This window comes from Zingiber officinale, chromosome 1A (assembly GCF_018446385.1).
Source record: "Zingiber officinale cultivar Zhangliang chromosome 1A, Zo_v1.1, whole genome shotgun sequence".
NCBI lineage: Eukaryota > Viridiplantae > Streptophyta > Magnoliopsida > Zingiberales > Zingiberaceae > Zingiber > Zingiber officinale.
This window is the reverse complement of record NC_055987.1, coordinates 587,636-608,374: the sequence shown is the minus strand read 5'-3', so window position 1 is coordinate 608,374 and position 20,739 is coordinate 587,636. Positions and strand designations below refer to the sequence as shown.

General features: G+C 38.2%; 3 protein-coding genes across 3 annotated transcripts; 2 read left to right on the top strand and 1 right to left on the bottom strand.

Annotated features, from left to right (window-relative positions):
- The first annotated feature begins 6,392 nt into the window (after nt 1-6,392).
- LOC121998378 (myb-related protein 330-like) lies at nt 6,393-7,797 on the top strand. The gene is made up of 3 exons (XM_042553295.1): nt 6,393-6,551; nt 6,648-6,777; nt 6,862-7,797. Exons 1-3 carry the CDS (start codon nt 6,422-6,424, stop codon nt 7,658-7,660), a joined length of 1,059 nt encoding a protein of 352 aa, XP_042409229.1. The 5' UTR covers nt 6,393-6,421; the 3' UTR covers nt 7,661-7,797.
- A 4,547-nt stretch (nt 7,798-12,344) lies between these two features.
- LOC122014468 (putative disease resistance RPP13-like protein 1) lies at nt 12,345-17,102 on the top strand. Its single transcript, XM_042570704.1, has 2 exons — nt 12,345-15,314; nt 15,609-17,102. Exons 1-2 carry the CDS (start codon nt 12,413-12,415, stop codon nt 16,757-16,759), a joined length of 4,053 nt encoding a protein of 1,350 aa, XP_042426638.1. The 5' UTR covers nt 12,345-12,412; the 3' UTR covers nt 16,760-17,102.
- A 279-nt stretch (nt 17,103-17,381) lies between these two features.
- On the bottom strand, nt 17,382-18,655 carry LOC122039040. Its single transcript, XM_042599055.1, has 2 exons — nt 18,251-18,655; nt 17,382-18,170 (listed from the first exon to the last, which is right to left on the bottom strand). The coding sequence occupies exons 1-2, from the start codon at nt 18,653-18,655 to the stop codon at nt 17,382-17,384; spliced, it is 1,194 nt and encodes a 397-aa protein (XP_042454989.1).
- Nucleotides 18,656-20,739: the final 2,084 nt, after the last annotated feature.

Sequence of the window (20,739 nt, the reverse complement as noted above, 5' to 3'; positions counted from 1 at the left end):
TTTCATCAAGAACGAAGATGAGCCTTGTGTCTACAAGAAGGTTGTAGGGGATATAGTTGTCTTCCTCATATTGTATGTGGATGACATACTACTCATTGGGAAGGACATCCCTATGCTTCAGTCTGTCAAGACCTGGCTAGGGAGTTGCTTCTCAATGAAGGACTTAGGTGAGGCATCCCGCATTCTAGGGATACAGATCTATAGAGATAGATCTAAGAGATTGCTTGGCCTAAGTCAGAGTACATACATTGACAAGGTACTCCTTCGATTTTCCATGCAGAACTCCAAGAAGGGATTTCTGCCGATGTCACATGGCGTGAGTCTTTCGAAGACTCAAGGTCCCTCTTCTAGAGAGGAGAGAGACCGCATGGATCAGATCCGTTATGCCTCACCCATAGGATCGATCATGTACGCCATGCTATGTACTCGACCTGATGTCTCGTATACTTTGAGCATGACGAGCAGATACAGTCAGATCCAGGTGAAAGTCACTGGATAGCGGTCAAGAATATTCTTAAGTACTTAAGAAGGACTAAAGAATATTTCTTGATATATGGAGGCAATGATGAGCTAGCTGTAAAGGGTTACAGTGACACTAGCTTCCAGACTGACCAGGATGATTATCGATCGTAGTCAGGGTTCGTATTCTACATTAATGGTGGTGCTGTGAGCTGGAAGAGTTCGAAGCAGGACACAGTAGCCGATTCTACAACAGAGGCCGAGTATATTGCTGCATCAGAGGCAGCAAAGGAGGCAGTTTGGATCCGTAAGTTCATCACTGAACTTGGGGTGGTTTCCAGTATCGCTGACCCTATTGAGCTCTACTGTGACAACAATGGAGCTATAGCACAGGCGAAGGAACCTCGCTCACACCAGCGGACCAAACACATACTACGGCGCTTCCATCTCATTCGAGAGATCATCGAGAGAGGAGATGTGAAGATTTGCAGAGTACCTACAGAGGCTAACATCGCAGATCCCTTGACCAAGGCTTTGGCACAGAGGAAGCATGATGGTCACACTAGGTCATTAGGCCTTAGAGCCTATACTGATTGGCACTAGTGCTAGTGGGAGATTGTTAGTTAGAGCCTTAGAGCCAATCATTTGATGATTGTATAGACTCATTGTATCATATTCTTGTATATTAATAAAGGCATTTGTTTGGTTATTATACTTATTTGTATTAGTGCCAAATAGACTAAGTATAATAGCGTCCTTGAGTAGAAGGTTCATACCTATATCAATCGATTAGTTGAATCGATAGTGAGATGATATAGGGAACATTACTCTAAATCATTCCTAGTCGAGTATTAACATTCAGGGACAATGTTAATGCAATAAGACTAGCATGTAGGTCAGCTCGATGACTTGATCTCACAAGTCATGGATATAGAGATATCAAGCTGACACATGGGTATACATTGGAGAATGTATACTGAATGACCCGCCATGAGAAAGTATCATGGATCGTTATATGAGTGTCATATACTTTCTCATGTGGCTATTAGTATGACTATTAGTCCTTAGACCTGAAGTCACCATGGATCCCTACATAAGGAGTTATGTACTTTGGTTTCGTCAAACGTCACCCGTAACTGGGTGGACTATAAAGGCGATTACTGGGTATATAACGAATTATGTAGAGGGATGTGAGTGATGTAGATGGGATCTATCCCTCCCATATGACGGGAGCGACATCGGTATTCTTGATAGAGTGAGACCACTAAGTGCATGGCCATGCCCAAATGAGTCAACATTAGATGTTGAGCTCATTTGATCGAGTGAGTCTACTTGGAGTTCAAGATTTAGATTGGTCAGAGGATGACATGGTCTATGCCTCACATTGACCAATCTAGATGTCTAGGATAGAAGGACACTTGTCATATATTGTGAGGAGTCACAATTAGTAGTCACAAGGTGATGTCGGATCTCGACATTCTTGTAACTTGGGTAGTAATGATGTGTTGCTAGATACCGCTCATTACTTATGCTCCTAAATGGGTTTAGGGCATTGCCAACGTTACAAGAACCTATAGGGTCACACACTTAGGACAATTAGATGGAGATTAGGTTCATATGATGAACCAAGAGGATTAGATTCATTTGATGAATCAAATTGGATTAAGAGTAATCCTAATTGGGCTAACTTGAATTCGACTCAAGTTGGTTCATGTGTTCAATGAGTCTAATTTAGATTTTGACTTATTGAATCAATTTAATTAAATGAATTAGATTCATTATATTAAGTTGGCTTGAATCAAATGGTTGGGTTCGATCAACCATGGAAGAGATTTGGTCAAGTTTGACTTGACTTGAGAGGAAAATTAAAAGTCAAGTTAGACTTGACTTTATGTCACCTCATTGGTGAGTTGACATTGATGTGGACCAATGATGTTACTCCACATCATCATGGGTGCCACCTCATGGAAGTTACAAAGCCATTCTCTTTAATGACTTCATATTAATTGCAATTAATGCAATTAATTTGGGAGTTTCACAATGAAGAGTGGGCGGCCACTTTGGTTTGAATGGTGAATTCATTTTTCCATTCAAGTGTGTATCTTCTTCCTTCGTCCTCTTGAAGCTCTTCCTCTCCCTCTCCTCCTTGCTTGGCCGAATCTTACCAAGGTGCTAGCACACCTTTGTGTGAGGTTTTCTCCACCTACGTGTCCGTGTGGATATTTTTAGAGGACCGACGCTTGACGGTCTAGAGATCCGGCAACTCCTTGGACGAGCGGGAACGCGAAAGGGCACGCTTCAAGGTATACTTCTCAACACATAGATCTAGGAGTAGATCTAAAGGTTTTTGAAACTCGTACTCGTAATTTTCGTTCGATTTTTCCTTGCACGGATCTACGGCTTTGGGTGATTCGGGGTTTCCGCGACGCGAAAAGCGGTTTTCGCGGCTCGAAGAACCCAACACCTTCCGGGTGTCAGGAAGAGGATTCATTAAAAGTATGAATCCTCGAATAATGGAAAAAGAATCATTCAAACCCATAAGGAATTGCATGACTCGTTCTTTTTCTTCTCTTTCAGCAAAGCCCTTGAGACCATCACAAGTGCAAGTAATTGGATCGTGGTATGAAGATAGTTCATCCCAAAGAGCTTTCATCTTGGTATAGTAGATTGAGACAGATTGGTGTCCTTGTTGAAGTTCCGCAATTTCTTGACGAATTTCAAAAATCCGAGTGTCGTTCCCTTGTGAAAATCTATCTTGTTAATCATTCCATACATCGGTTGCATATTCCATATAGATAATACTAAGGGCATGTTTGGTTCGGGGTTATCGTGGATAACCTTGGTTATCTGTCTATGGTTATTTATGATAACTGCGTTTGGTTCGAGGTTTTTTTGGATTCCTAAGTTTTCCTCGATTCCAAAACGTCAGCACACGTCATCAATTGATGGATTCAACCCAGAATAGAAATACCTTCGCCTACCTTGGTTTTTGTTGATTCCTGAGGTTATGAATTTATTTTTCCGAAATTATCCTCGAATCGATATGACCAGAGCACGAAGGTGGCGGTAGGCTGCAGCAACAGGCGTCGGGCGTCGGGCGGCGGTCGATAGGCAGCGGTCGGCGCCGTCGGAGGTGGCAGCAGATTGTTGGATGGTTGCAACAAGCGGCTGCAGCCGGGCCGACTTATTCGAAGCTGCCTTCGTCTCAGTACAGGGGTGTCGTACCGCAGCCAAACAGCCGGTGGGGCGCTCAGATCTACAAGCGCCAGAAGCGCGTTGGCTCGGCACCTTCGTCGATGAGGCCGAAGCTGCGCGCGCCTACGATGTGGCGGCGCAGCGCTTCCGCGGCCGTGACGCCGTCACCAACTTCATGCCGCTGTCAGCGAAGGACGAGGAGGGCGCGCTGGCGCTGGCGTTTCTCGCCAAGCACTCCAAGGCGGTGGGTGGCAGGCAACGAGAGACGGGCGGGCAGTGGGCAGCGAAGGCGGCTTGCGGAAGTGGGCAACGCGAGGAAGAAGAACCGACTTTCCTATTATCTGCTACGTTTTTTTTACTTTACTATTTTAATTTAAATGTTATTATTTTAATTAAAACTTTATTAAATTAAAACAAATTATAAGTAAAACTTCATTATTAATTTTAATAAATTATTTAAATAGATTATAAAATAAAAAAGAAAATATTATCTAATTTTATTTATTTATATTATTAAATATTAATATTATTAATTTAATTTATTTTAAAAAATAATCAAATATTAAATTGATTTAGTTATAAAATACCTTAGATGGAACAGAGGGTAATACCGTAAATATTAAATTAGGTTATATATTAGAACCTCGAAACAAACAAGTTTGAGTTACATTACTTAGAATTGAACCAAACAACATTAGATTATGTTATATTCCCCATAACCTTGGTTATGTGATTACCTGGTAATCATATAACCAAGGTTATAGATGATGACTTGAACCAAACGCGCCCTAATTGCAATGTTAGAATCAGCAGAGTTAAGAATCCATGAAAGTACCATGTGATTACAACGCTCCCATGTTTGAAATGTATCATGATTTTCTTCCGGCCTCTTGATTGCTCCGTTGATGAAACCAATTTTGTTCTTTGCACTTAAGGTAATGCGCATCGCGCGACTCCATTGCCCATAATTATTTCCTTCGAGTGGTTTGGAGACGAGAATTAGACTGGGATGGTCGGGATGATGCAAAGAGAGAGGATCCGATTGGTTGACTCCCTTCTCCTTCGATCTTTCTCCCATTATTGTAGCGGAAGTGTATTGTTTTCAGAAACCTCGCTCTGATACCATGAAAAATATGAAAATATGTAAGGAGAAAAGCTATGTTAATTCTGTATATCAAACAATAGTCAATTACAAGAATATATACAACTTCTCAATACATAAAATAAGGAAACTAAGACCTAATTTAATATGAATTAATTACATAGAATATATTTAGAAAATCATATTAATTAAATTGATTTGATCAATCAAAGAATCATTTCGTCAATCAATTAGAATCATTTCTTTGATATTTAGTTTTGTTATTTAGTTCTAAATTTTGAAGTTATTAATTAATATATAAAAAATATAATATGGTCGGTTAAATGATTTCTGACTTGTGGATTTGTCAAATTAATTGTCAGAAAATGCTAATTAAGAATTTTTAAAAAAACTTAAACTTGTACGAAAATCTGCTTAATTCCTTATATTTTCTTTATTGAGTTTAATCCAAGTCTAATATTTAAATTTCCCTTTGATATTTAGAAGAGTGTTTGTTTATGAAAAAGTCTTCTTTGTTATCACATTAAAATTTTTATGAGACTTCCTCAAGTTGCCCATTAAATTGAAGATGCTTTAATTCATTTCTTGTTCTTACAGAAACAGTAGCAATAGCATAATCTGCAGTGAGTAGTGAGCAACAGAAAGAAAAACAAACAAAAAGGGAATGAAAAGGAAGACAAAAAAAAAAAATCCAAGAAGGCAAAGAATGGAGGAGTAGTACAGCAAAAGTTAACACAGGCTAATAAACAGTTGAACCCAAAAGAACAACCGAAGCCCCACAAGCCACAATTGAGTGAACAAACAAAAGGGGAGAATTGCCAAGTAATTCTCAGCTTTGTGGTGCTCAGTTTGGAGGAAACAGAGTGTTAATAACCAGTGCTGTCTTTTATCTCTTTGTTTCTCATTTCACTTTTTCCTCACCTAATCATTGAATTGCCCCAGAAGAAAGCACCAAGTCTTTAATTTCTTTTGCCTTCTTTTTTTAATTATCGAAGGATCATCAATCTTTTATTAATTAATTATGTGGAGGCATGTCCTTGTGACAGCACATGCAGTTTATGTAATTACTTCTCGTGCACTGTTTGTGTTATGCAAGAGGAGAAACAATTGGAAGTATTTCATAATTACAGTAAACATGTAAGATAAAAGCAGAGTAGGAGTTAAATAACATGATTACTTCCTTTCTTCTTTTCCTGCCCTCCAAGTATTATTGACATTATTCAGAAATTACATGCTCAATCTGATAAATTACATCCATTAAATTTAAACGATCAGCTCTTAATTGACTATCAAGTGCTAAGAATTCGTCTGCTGCATGCATACCTGATCCATTATTCTGGAACTTAAGTCGTAAGATTAGTAAATTGAATTGATCGTTCCCTTGTAATCATATAATTTTCTTTTCTATTGTGGCTTAAAATCTCTGCTGTTTCTTGAATAATTTAATTCCTTCTTTTGTCCTCGAATTTGTTATTATAATTCCACAAGCAATTTCATGGGTGTGCAGTTGGGTCCTCTCTGCAAGCATGAGTACAAACCAAGTTACTTTTTTCTTTCTTTCTTTCTTTCTTTTCCTTGTTAAATTAACTCCATGGAATGTTGTACGTATATAAGTTCAGTGAGTGTGTGTTGGCCAGAGAAGAAGGATACCAGAGGAGTTTGTTCATGGGTCATCACTGCTGCACGAAGCAGAAGGTCAAGAGAGGCCTCTGGTCTCCTGAGGAAGACGAGAAGCTCATCGACCATATCATCAAGCATGGCTACAACTGCTGGAGCACTGTCCCCAAAGAAGCAGGTTTCTCTCTCACTCTCTCTCTCTCTCCTTTGTTAACATCTGTTCTGTTTGATCTGATCTCTGATTGTATACAAATGTTGGAATTAACATTTGCAGGGTTACAGAGATGCGGAAAGAGTTGCAGACTGAGGTGGATCAACTACTTGAGGCCTGACCTGAAAAGAGGCTCCTTCTCGGCAGAAGAAGAGAGAACCATAATCGATGTCCATAGAATTCTAGGCAACAGGTAAGTCGATACTTGTTCAAAGAAAAAAAAACAAATTTTTATACATAGGAAATTATTAACTAAGATTCATCAATATCAACTCAGATGGGCTCAGATCGCAAAGCATCTCCCTGGAAGAACAGACAATGAAGTGAAGAACTTTTGGAACTCCTGCATCAAGAAGAAGCTGATAGCACAGGGCCTGGATCCAAAGACACACAACTTGTTGGCTTCTTCTCGATCTATTAACACCATGAACAATAATATTTCAGATGAGCTTTCTCAGTTCGGCTATGCGCAATCCGCTCATCCTGCGCCATTCACCATTAGTCCTCCTATCAAAGGCTTCGACAAGACGAAGCAGTACACCAACTCTTTGGATCACTGCAGCTTCAACTCATCACTCCCTAATGTGGAGGCGATTTTGCCACCATTGCTTAACTCTGGTACTCTTCCCTTGTATGATCAGACTGCAGAAGTTGGTGCAATTTCTATGCCTAACTTCCAGTACCAGCAAGAGAACATGATCAGTGAGCATCAACTCCTGATGGGGTTCGAGGATCAGGTGGTCAACAATTCACAAGCTCCGATCGACTTTACCGTCAATGGTGTCTCTTCTTCTTCTTCCCTGGATTACACAAGCATGTCCTCCTCTTCCTTTGGGTATCAACCAGCTGCTTCAGGTTTCAGCTGCTTGGGTGACAATGCTTGGGATGGTGGTGCAATGGAAGCACTAAATTTAAAGCAGGGTCATGTAGAACACTTAGGGCAAGGTCATCAAATGGATGCATCATATGCCACAGCCCTTGACTTTGACATGCTAGAGAGTGCATTTTTGGCTGCTGGAGCTGAGTTTTGCAATGGGAGTAGTGCAGCAATGGAGAACCTGCAATGGCACTGTTAATTAATCAGGTGTAATTTACTTAATTCCGTTTCCTAATTTCTGTCTTCTTAAATTTTTAAACTGCAAGAGGAAGATGATGATCTGATGAGAAGGTGCATGTAACCTTTTTTTTTTCCACCCCTGAATTGTATCTCCTGACATTATTGACACCCAATTCCAAGCAATAAATTTTGGTGCAATTCGATTACAAATTACTTCCTGTTTTATTTTCAGAATGCTGTTTCAGTTGGAGAATGCCTTTAATTTGTTTGAGAAAAAAGAGTTGAATTCTGTTGTAGTTTGTCAGGGCAAATTGTCTCTGCGTGCATATAATGCCAAGCATGCAGAACTAAGTTTCATGCTTTCCGCATGCACGAAGCTTGAACATTGTAAATGGTTTTATCTTTAAAAGCTTAAAAAGTGCAAGGAAAGCATAAGGAAAAGTCTTACCAAAGTTGAACTCAACACTCGGGCAACCTTTTCTTTTAGTATTGCACATTGCCGACTTGTGAACATGCAATTTTTTGTGTGTTTTGTTTTTGAGGTTGGTAGTTTTTTAATTTGTTGGATATGTGTTTGTTTGGATAAGCACTCGCGTATTTGTATAGTATAATTAAAGATGAATATAACCAATTAAAATCAGAAGGGTGTACGAGTAGAATTATGATGTATACATCAAATTATTCTACCTATTTATCTATGAACAATCCATGAGTATCTAATATTACTTTTGAAAAAAAAAATTAATATTTTAGGATTTAGGATATAATTGTTTGTCGAATAGTTGTTTACCTCTAGTGATTATTTTTGTCAATGGAAACTGCATGTAAAATTTTGTTTGTCAATAGGGACTACACATAAATTTTTCCTTATATGATCCATAAATTGAGAGTGGAAAATCAAAAGAACATCTCAAATTATGTAAATTATCAAAAAGATGTCCCTTTACAAAAAAATATCAAAAGAGCATCACATCACATTTTTATTTCTAGAATACCCCATATTTAATGGTATTGTAGCAGCTATTGGTAGCTATTACAATTTGTAAATGCTAATAATTAAATAACTACTACAACGTGCAACAACTATCGAGTAGTTGTTACAATATTGTTCTTTATGTCCAATGTTATTGTCATAGTCAATTCTAGCTGCTACAATTTGTAAAAGCTACTCTATAGATGTTACAATGTGTAAAAGCTATTAAGTAGTTGTTATAATTATTTTAAAATTATTTTAATTAATTTAAAATAATTTTGATCGAGTTGATAAAAGTTTTAATATAATAGTGTTTAGAGTTTATGATTTATGATTTTAAGATTTAGTGTTTAACTACAATAGTGTAAAAATTACTATAATAATGTAAAAGTTACTTTGTAGCTATTTCAACATATATAAGCTACTTGATAACTTCTACAATGCAAAAAATTTGCTATTCATTTTAATGAAAATTACTGCACATAATCACTATTATATCAAAATTTACTTTACCAACTTATTTAAAAGTTATTTAAACATCTATTATTATAACAGTCACTTACTAGCTTCTATAATATAGTTGGATAAAGGATATTTTGAAAATGAAATTTTTAATAGGATGTCATTGTTTTTTGAAAAATAAATATCTTTTTGATAATTTACCTAACTTCGACTTTTTAAACTTATTGACTTGAACGATACCTTGGTCATCAAATTTTTGCCCGAATTGGATGCTGGTAAAAGTACGCAAGGATGAGAGACTGAGAAAGCTAGCACAAAGAAGAGGAAGAGAATGACGGCAGCGACTTAAATAAAATTCTGTAATTTTCTGGAAAGTTTAAAATTGCTCAAAAGATATCCGAGATTTGAATATATCCAAAAATACACCACTTTCACATTTTACTCTTCTGCCAATCTTAACTTCTTTTTTTTTTTCTCTTTTATTTTCTTAAATTAAATTAAAATTTTCAATTTAAAATCAGAGGAGATAACGCGTTAAACGGACGATAAGACTGTTGACTTGAAGCAGATTTTATAGGGGAGAAAAAGATGATAAACTCCTCTTCACGCATATGGAAAAGTAAGTTCACATAATGTTAGGGTAAAAGTAAAGGAAGAGGTCCCTAGTTTAAGTCTTTCAATGCCTAAATCAGTAGATGATCTAGCGAAAAATAGAGAAGAACTATAGTAAAATTGAGTAAGCGTAGCAACGAGTAATATTATGTAAATATCTGTAAAGTGTACCTTCATATGAGAGAATTCCTTTTATATCATCTCTCATAACTCTGTAATAATGAAACGACAGAAAATATTCAATGTCAGAAGATGTCGGATAATGAAAAATGTACTAGTTTAGAATTTGTACAGTTATTTTTCGAGAAATCTTCTATTATATATATATATATATATATAAATCATCTCGTATAAGCTTAATAATAATAATAATAATAATAATAATAATAATAGAAGTTCTATAATCATATTTGGAAAAAGATTTCATTGAATGCATATATTGTAATCGAAGAATATTGTTTAACTAATAGTTATTATTTTGACTGTGTTGTGATTCCCTGACAATGTTATCTTTTGGAATATAGCTCGGATGAGTACTTGGACGAACGAGGTATCCCGACAGTCTTTATGTCTAACCGGCTTTGTAATGAGAATACCCTTATATATTTTGCCCTTTGAAGAGGGAGTTGAATCCCATAAGTATAACTGGCCATAAGTCCGGTCGACAATATGCTCGTAGGCTCATGTTAAAGATCTGATAAATAATGAGGAGTTAAGTCTCATAGGTCCAATCAGCTCTAGGACCCACCATCCGTATGATGAGAAACTAACTATTAGATAACAAGGCGCTCATATTTGTAGGTATAACTGACCTTGCGACAGTCTAATTTATATTAAAGGTTATATTGCACCGTAAGAAAGCATCTGTAAGCTAAAATTAATATTGCATAAATAGAGAATTAAACCTCATATGCTCAATCGATTTCAGGATCGTTCGGATTTAGTTTGTATGTTTTGTCGTTGAATGGAGAGATAGGTGTATTAAGCCCGTCCAACTATAGAGATGTTCGACCATATATTGAGAGCAACAATAAACTTAAATATGTCGGACCGGACTTTGGGCCGGCTGGGTATATAATAGAGTTATAAGGTGCGGGTCATGATTTCGACGGACCTTTGTGCGGTTGTGTCGATCGATTGTTCATAAGTGGAGCACTGGATCTTTCAAGCATGATTGGCTTTTAGGCCGGCCGTCCTTATACCGAAAGCCTTAGCGTCGAGTGAGGAGTTAAGCTCTGATGAGGGTGACACCCTAGCTGTCATCTCACCTTGAGTTTGACTTTCACGCCACTTCTAGGTTTACTTGTAATATCTTGTAACTACGATTCTACTTTTTAAAAATAAATACGGTTCTAATTTTTTAAAATCAATACTACAGTTTAAAAATCAATCACAGAGGTATTGGTTTTTAAAAACCAGCATGCCACGATGTTGTTTTTTTTTTAAATCAACACCACGACGGTACTAATGTAATTAAGTTATAGTGTTCACTTTTTAAAATAGTAAAGAATGATATATTTGGACTCAGGAGCGCTATAGAAATTTACACGTGTTGGAATGGATTGAGCTCTTTAAATTCATCAATAAATTTTGATCAAAACCTATTGATAAATTAGAAGATTTAAAATTTTAAAAAATTAACATGTAATAAAAGATGATATTGTAATATCCATATATCTGACATCCATATGATAAATTAAATTACATGTATATGTGTTTAGATTTGATATCCACGTGGTGCAATTAAATTGAGAGAAGAAAGTGTTTCAAATGTCAAGTAGCCTTTTGGTCAATTGTAAATTGAAAAATAATATGTTTAAAAAAAATCTTAATAAAATACTTAAGGATAGATATATAAAATAATAGGACCCACAAAAAATAAAATTATGGACCATAAATTTATGTGTCTATTTTTGAATATTTTATTAAGATTTTTCCTTGAGCGTACATAGTTCTTGTAAATTTTCGATGCGTCGTTTGAGAAATTATCGTTTTTTTTATAGTATTAATTTATTTTGAATATATAAGAAAGATACCTGATAAAGAAAAAAAAAAATGGACTACTGTTTGGCTCTCGTGATTTTTCTCGATCGAATTAAAAAAACAATAATTTATTTTCAAGATCCATTAGAGCATCCATATCAATTATCCTAAACTAAATTTTTACCTTAAATTTTACATTTTACATTAAAAAAATATCCACATCAGATACCCTACTCATTCTCTAAATATACATTTTATGAATAGTAGTTCTTTAAATTTAGGGAATAGAATTCATTCCCTAAATATTAAAATACTATTTCTCTCTCCTCCCTTTAATAATAAAAAATTTCTCTCCCTTCCTCTGATAATAAAAAATTTCTCTCTCCTTTATCCATTTTCTCCATCTAATAATAAAAAATATGTAGGAAAGAGAAAAAATAATAAAAAAATAAATATATAATAAATTATAGGAAACTGATGTATCATGTGGTGAAAAATGAATATCTAAATTTAATAAAATAATTTTTTTATTTTAAATTTTAGATTTTGAATGAGGATACTGATCTAGATGCTCTAAGTGGAATATTATTTATTTGATTTGTTCGTAGCGGTTGACCACGACATTTAAAATAATCCACTTAACGATTGCTTCTTCATCAAGTTTTTACTCGAATTGGATGCAGGTCAACTACGCGCGGCTGAGAGACTGAGAAAGAAGAAGACAAAGAAAGAGGAAGGAGAATGGCGCTCGCGACGTTCGCCCGAGTTCTGCGTCTCATTGACTCATCGGAAGCCTCTATCCCGCCATCGAGGACCCGGCCGGCGTTCCTCTCGGATCTGAGCAAACACATGGCGGCTCTGAAGCAGAACCTGACGCGCATTCAGGTCGCCATCCGCGGCGCGGAGGAGCGTCAGGCGATCGACCCTTCGGCCAAGCTTTGGCTTTATGAGATCACTTCCTTGGCCTACGACGCCGAGGACGTCCTGCTGGACTTCGACGATCTGCTCCTCCGCCCCCAGATCCGTTCCGCCCTCAACCACTCCGACAGCGGACTCCTTCCCAATTCGTTTTCCTCCCTGGCCTCTATTAGCCAGAGGATAAAGGAACTGGGAGAGAGATTAGTGGAGCTTCATGGGAAAAGTGAAGCCCTTCAACTGGGAGAGGAAGGCGGTGTGGAGGGATCTGCTGATGTCCGGCGCTTGCGGCCGACCGGTAGCCTCATGGATGGGGAATCCCCTATATTTGGCAGGGAAAAGGACAAAGAAAAGATTTTAGAACTCCTGCGGCCATCGGGGGATGAAGGGCCCATTCCCAACAAGCTATTGGTGCTCCCCATCGTTGGAATGGGGGGCTTGGGGAAGACGACGCTTGCCCAGCAGGTGTACGCTGATGACCAAATTAAGTATTTTTTTGATCTGAAGATATGGATCCATGTATCCCAAGACTTCAACTTGATCAATCTGACCAAGGCAATGGTGGAAAGTGTCACCGGGAATCCCTGTTTCCTCTCGGAGTTGCATTCTCTCCAGTCCGAATTGGGGAAGATACTGGAAGGGAAGCGCTTCTTTCTGGTGTTGGATGATGTGTGGGACGAGAGTAGTAGCCATTGGGAGAGCCTGCAAATGCCATTGCTTTCTGCAAACTTGGACAGTAAGGTTCTATTGACTACTAGGAGTCATGGCGTCGCGAGGTCAATTGGCACAATGCCCTCCTTCAATTTAGACCCTCTCAAAGATGATGACGCTTGGTTATTGTTCTCTGAAAATGCATTCCATGGCCGAGAACCAGGCGAACGCCTAGTCACAATTGGCAAGAAGATCGTCAAGGAGTGCAATGGTTTACCTCTTACATTGATAGCCCTTGGATTGCATCTATGCAATGAAGAACGTGAAGATAAATGGTCTGCGATCTTGGAGAGTAATATCTGGCATCTCAGTGGCTCTCAAGAAACCATCTTGCCAATCCTCATGCTGAGTTATCTACAATTACCGGCACCAGTTAAACAATGCTTTGCATACTGTTCATTGTTTGGCAAAGGGCATCTCTTTTTGAGGCACAAAATTGTCCGACATTGGATTGCACAAGGTTTTGTCGAGACAGATGGAGAAAGGAAGGCCGAGGATGTTGGCAGTGAATACTTTTACATTCTGCTCTCACGGTCATTCTTCCAGCAGTGTGCAAGAAATCAGTATTTCATCACGCATGATCTTATCCATGATCTTGCAGAGGATGTTTCTGGTGCTGAGCGCTTTAAGATAGATCTTCTTCAAGATGAAGATGGCAGTAGGATGAAAGTAGAAAGGGCGTACAATTTTCCTGAAGGGGTTCGTCATACTTCATTAACTTTTCATTCTACTTCCACTGAAACAGACTTACAGCCCCTTTTAGAAGCTAACTCCTTGAGGACCTTGATGGTGAACTGTACTTCATGGCCTCCAATGCCTCATCCTCATGCTAACGTCCTGAATGATTTGTTTGTCAAACTGAGATATCTACGTGTTTTGTTGTTGGATTATACTTTTGCTCCTGCTCCCAGGCTTCCTGATTCTATCAGCAACCTAAAATATCTCCACTACCTTAGAATCGGACGCTTGAGTTTTCAAGGCCAAGGCTTCCCTGAATCAGTCTGTTCTCTCAGGAACCTCCAGACATTAGAGTGGTACAGTGACGAAAGCATTGAGCTACCCCGGGGTATATCAAACTTGATTAACCTAAGGCATCTTCATAGTGAAACTTATTATGCATCATTCCCAGAGGGAATTGGAAGGTTAACCAAACTACAAGAATTGCCAGACTTTCACACGTCCAAGGAGCATCGGTGCGCTCGGATTGCAGAACTGAAGGACCTAGTGAATCTCCAAGGAGAACTTAAGCTGTTGAATTTGGAGAATGTTATTGATGTGGAAGACGCAAGGGCAGCCGATTTGAAAGGCAAGCCGGGTCTTACTGCTCTGGAGCTGCAATGGGGTAAGCATAATAGATCTCCCCAAAATGCTCCTTTGGTCCTCCAGTATCTCCAGCCTCACACTAATATCCAGGAACTAAGGATTGGCAACTATAAGCATGGCCAATTATCAGAGTGGATCTGTCATCCTTCTTACTCCAAATTAGTCACCATTAAAATTCAATATTGTTTTCTTTCGACTGTACCAGCATTTGGACAATTATTATCCCTTGAGCATCTATCTTTGGTAAGTATCAAAGGCTTGGAATATATTGGCCCTGTATTTTTTCATGGGGGATTTCCATCACTTAAGAAGCTTCGACTAAGTGCAATTTACAAAATGGTGGAATGGTCTGGTGCTGATCATGGTCATTTCCCTCATCTAAATGAACTTACAGTTACTTCTTGTCCGTCTTTGAGGTGCCTTCCAATAGACAACTTTACTTCTCTGAAAGGACTTCACATCTCACACTGTTCCAACCTCCAAACGCTGTATTCTGAGAATTCCCCTCTCGTGGGCATCCAACAACATTGTTCCCTTAAGAATCTTGAGGTCGTTCAATGTCCCAAGCTCAAATTCTTGCCAGAGTACCAAGTACCAGAAAGCCTTCAATTGCTTGATATCACCAAATCTACCTTACTGATAAACTGGTACCGCAGAATTGCTGGCAAGTTGACCCATGTCAAAAATCTACTAGGTATATTAAGATAACATATTCTCACTTCAATCTTAATTTCATAGCTTTTGAACTGCTTGTGGTTCTATTTTGATTCATGCTTTGCCTAATTTGTTTGTTCCACATGCATGGGCTAAAATGCAGCATGAACAATTAGCTTTTGCTACATTTAGTGTAGTTTAGAAAGCTAAAATTTAACAGCCACTGCTTCAATATATTCTATGTTTATATCCTCTAGAATTAACAAAAAGAATCAGCATCTGCATTTCAAGAAAAGCCTCTGAAATGTTCTGACCCTCTGTTTTCTGTCTTTAGGAGTTGATTTGAAAGAAGTGAAGCTCGATGATATCTTTAGTGTCGAAGAGGCAAGAAATGCTTGCTTGACTAAACAACGCATATACATGTTGCATTTGGAGTGGGAAACATCTTCTCTCAGATCCGTAGATGATACAAATTGCGAGGTTGATGAAGTTCTTGAGTACCTTCAACCTAATGTTAGCCTGAACAAGCTAGTTATAAGAGGTTATAGAGGCTTGAAATTAGCTGAATGGCTTTGCAGCCCTCTATACTCTAATCTAATAAGCATAAAGCTAGACTTGTGCCCCAACTGCAAATTTCTTCCTGCTCTAGGTCAATTGCCATATCTCATGGAACTTCACTTAGAGAGATTGAATGGCATAACATCCATCGACCTTTCATTTTATGGAAACGGTTCACAGAAGGGTTTTCAGTCTCTGAGAAGGCTACAATTGATGAGCATGGCAGGTTTGGAGGAATGGAAGGGAGCATCAGATGGTGGATTTCCTATCCTAAGACAGCTTATCGTACAAGATTGTATGAAGTTGGGGGGCTTGCCATGTCTTTCACCCTCTGTCCAGGAAATAAAAGTTGAAGATTGTCCTGCATTGACCTTGGAGCTGCCTTCCTCACTTGCTGCACTTCTTAGCTTGCATGTCTCGAATGTTGCAGAGATGAATGAACTGCACAATCTCTCTTACCTGTCAGTGCTGGCTGTAGAAAATTGCTCGGGTTGCAGACTCATTGAACTTCCATCCTTGCGATCTCTGATGATAAATGGATGGAGCGAGAGGATGCTGCTGGATTCACTACCAGGGCTAACTGCTCTCACCACTTTGAAGATTTCCTGCCTTGAAAACTTGGAAGCTCTTCCACTGCACAACTTTAGGATACTCGAAGAACTTCTTGTTTCGGATTGTCCGAAGCTCGTATCTATCGAGTGTTTCTCGACTTCTACATACGAGCCTTACTATGTTGAAGGTCTACAATCTCTCTCAGCCTTGAAGTGCATGGTCCTTAGTGGTTGCCCAGAGCTCCATTTCTCTGCTAGTGAACAATTGCCGGCTTCGCTTCAATCTTTAACAATTTCGAGATGTCCCACACTAAGAATATGGTATGAAAGATACTCTAGCAAATTCAGAACGAGCGTCGTTCAATTTGCTGATTAGCATTCCCAGATCAAGGAAACTACAGTGGATAGCTTTCATTACTGATTTATCGTACTAACTTTCTGAACTTAATAAATATACTGCAATCGAATAATAATCTGATACTTTTCATTATGCTGATTGCTGATCAGTCTAATAGTAAGATCCTTAACTCTAATTATTGCTTCTTTAATTTGTTCTGTCAGGCTTTCTTCCAATTTTGAGATCTGAAAACTTTGGAATCATTTGAATGTTGTACTCAATTCGGCAACAGTTGACCTTAGTCCCTTCAATTAATCTGCTCATTTAATGTCTGTGTATCTGCATTGTAATTTGATTCTTATGAATGAACATAATTTATTTATTGAGTATTCTGTTTACTGACAGCCCAACGAATCATTAAAGAATTATTAGACTACAGTAATATTTATTTTTAATCTTCACCATTGATGGACTAGTTAATTAACTTGATTAACCAATTTAGTTAAATTATTTTGTTTCTTGGTTTTATAGAGCATAATAATCTTGTATTCATTTCAGTTTCACGATCTTTACACAATCTTTGGAAAGAAAAAAAAAACAATTAATCACACAATAATTAGCTAAATTAAAATTCATCAAATCGAAAACACATTAATATTTATTAAGCATTGTGGGCTGTCAAAAAGGCGTTGAACTCCTCCCTGGCCCTCCTCAACCTTGGCGTGATGCACGCCGCCACCGGCGAGGCCGGGCACGACGATACCGGCCCCGAGGACGTAGAGAACCGGACGTGCCGGTTCAATTGCAGCGACGACTTCCTCGCTGACCCAACCTTCTTCAACGACCCCCTCTTCACTAACTCCTTCTCGAACACGAACGCCGTCCGCACCGGCGAGTCAGTCTCGTCGCCGCCGATACGGATCAGCTCCAGGGGCAGGTCGAAGTACGAGTTCCGTCCGTCGCTTCCGTCACTCCCCAGCAGCGCCGAAGACGACCAGGAGCCGCACGAGAACTTCTCCAGTGACGCCGCCTTCGACGCCGTGCTCATCCTGCTCGACGGCGGAGCAGCCCCACCGGCCACCGTCTCCTGAACTGAGCTCACTAACGATCTCGCTTTCTCGAATTGCAGCATCGGTTCTTCAATTTTTGTCCTCACTATTTCTCCTTCACGTTGTTGTCGTTGTGGAGATTGAGATCGATCGTCTAGATGTCGGCCAAAGGCGCTTGGTTTGCGATCCAACACTACAGGTTTCTTCTTGTGAGTGAGGCCGGGCAGGAACAAGCAACCGCAGTTGAACTTATCGTCGGTGCCGCCGCCCTGATTGCTCGACTGAGGGAGAGGAATGGCGGGTTTGGGTTGCTTGAAGCTGTTGCCGTCGTGGTTGGCCACGTTGGCGAAGCGACGAGAGCCGGCGACGTCGCCGAAAGATTGCTTCTTCTGATAAATAACCTGTCAATTGAACAGAGTACGTCTTTAATTTCGATATCGAAACAAATAAAAATTAAGAAGATTCTACAATTCATATATACTTTTGGTGAAGCGATGCTGGGTCTCCTAGAGGCGATGTCGATGAATTCCGTTGACGTCGTCGACATCCTTCCCTCGCCGCAGGACTTGCTCCGGCGGAGCGACGCGTTGCTTTCCCAGGCGAACCGGGATCGGTAATAATCGCGCTGCTGCTGCTCTGGCTTATTGGGGCTCCTAACTGGCGAGGAGATGGCGGAGCCCGGGAGGCTACAGCTCACGAACTTGGGCCGCGGGAGCACCGGCGGCGGTCTAGCTGGGCCGCCGCCGGCAGAGTACTGCAAATTGGTGGCTTGCCTCAGCGACACAGGATCCACCGATATCTGCTTCTCCTTCTCCTGCGTATCGGATTCCTCTTCGCTGTAGTCGGAGAGGTATCCGATGGCTAATTGTTCTCCGTAGCCTGGCATTGCGTCGTGCTTGGAGGAGCAGGGAAGAATCGATCATTAGATGGCGTTGGGCGGAGATTAGTTTGAAATCTATTTAAAGATCCTTGCCGGCGTTGACTTGTACTGTGGTGGAGTTGACTATTCATAATGGGAAGCACGACCCAAGGAAGTGTAACGCATGTTTGATTCGGATCTAGTTGTTAATTGTTCCTCGCTCGTTATTTTTAATTATTATACTTATCCAGCTTTTTATTTGAATTATTAAAAAAAAATGCCAATAAAAATAAAAAAAAAAAGAAAAAATTATCTTAAAATTTCCAATCAAACTTAAACTTTGCATCTAGTCTCCATGTAAAAAAAATTATTTTCACTTTCTAACCAATCATAATGGATATTAATTTACATAATTACCTCTCATTTTTTATGTACAAAAAATCAAAAAATGAGGTATAATTGTTCCTAAATTCAACATATTAAACTAGAATATAATATATTTTCTATCAAATTAAGTACAACTCTTTAAATGATGCTCAATTGAATAAAAAATATACTAGATTCTGTTTAAATGATACTCAATTTGATGAAAAATAAATTAGATTTTTTTTTAATGGTGTTATAAATTTAGGAAAAATTATATTAAGCAGGGGAAAAATTATACTCAATTTGATAGAAAATATATTGATTCAAATTTAAATGTACTAAATTTAGAAGAAATTATATATCATTTTAAATTTTTTTGTACCTAAGAAAATGAGTCAATTAGGTAATGATGTTTGCATGCAAGGTGTTAAAGTAAACAAAAATATATTAGATTTTCTTTAAATGATGCTCAATTTGATAGAAAATATACTAGATTCTTTTTAAATGATTCTAAATTTAGGAGGAATTATATTAAATGGGAAGTAAACTGTGCTCAATTTGATATAAAATATATTCGATTCAAGTATAAATGTGCTAAATTTAAAATGAATTATACCTCATTTTAAATTTTTTGTGCCTAAAAATGAAGGGCAATTAGAATGATGTTTACATAAATAGAGTTTAAGTAAATAAAAATATACTAAATTCTCTTTAAATGATACTCAATTTAATCAAAAATATATTAAATTCTTTTTAAATGGTGTTAAATTTAAGAGGAATTATATTAAGCAGGAAATAAACCGTGTTCAATTTTCTAGAAAATATACTCGATTCAAGTTTAAATGTACTAAATTTAGAAGAAATTAAACCTTATTTTAAACTTTTTGATTCTTTTTAAATAGGGGTGGCAATTCGGTTCGGGTTCGGGTTGACAGGTTCGGGTTGGCAGGTTGGCGGGTTGGCAAATGACAACTTGAACTCGACCTGATTATTATTTCGGGTCAAAATATTCAACCCGAACCTGATCTGTTTATTTGCACTTGACCCGAACCCGACCCGAACCCGACTCGTTTGACCCGTTTAACCCGCTTGACCCGTTTAACCCGTTCGACCCGTTTGACCCGTTTAACCTGTTTGACCCGTTTGACCCGAATATGACCTGAATTCATTAAATAAAATTTGTATATTTAATTAAAAATTAAAAATAACATTTATCTACACAAATTGAAAATTCATATCATAAATGATAAGCCATAGCAACATTGCAATCAATAACATAACATATCTCTATGTTTAGGGTTTTTAACTTTTTTAAATTTGTAATTTTAGTTTAAATTTATAATTATTTATAAACGGGTTCGCGGGTTATAATCGGGTCATTTCAGGTTGACCCGAACCCGACCTGTTTATTAATTGGGTCAAATGGGTCGACCCAATTTCGACCCGAACCCGAAACTACCCAACCCTAACCTGATTTTTTCGTGTTCGGTTCGGGTCGTGTTTTCGTGTCAGGTCAAAAATTACCACCCCTATTTTTAAATGGTGTTAAATTTAGGAGGAATTATATTAAGCAGGAAATAAACCGTGTTCAATTTTCTAGAAAATATACTCGATTCAAGTTTAAATGTACTAAATTTAGAAGAAATTAAATCTTATTTTAAACTTTTTTACCTAAAATAATGAGGGGTAATAGATAAAATGATGCTATAATTGAAGTAAACCAAACTTTATATGTAGGAAATGGA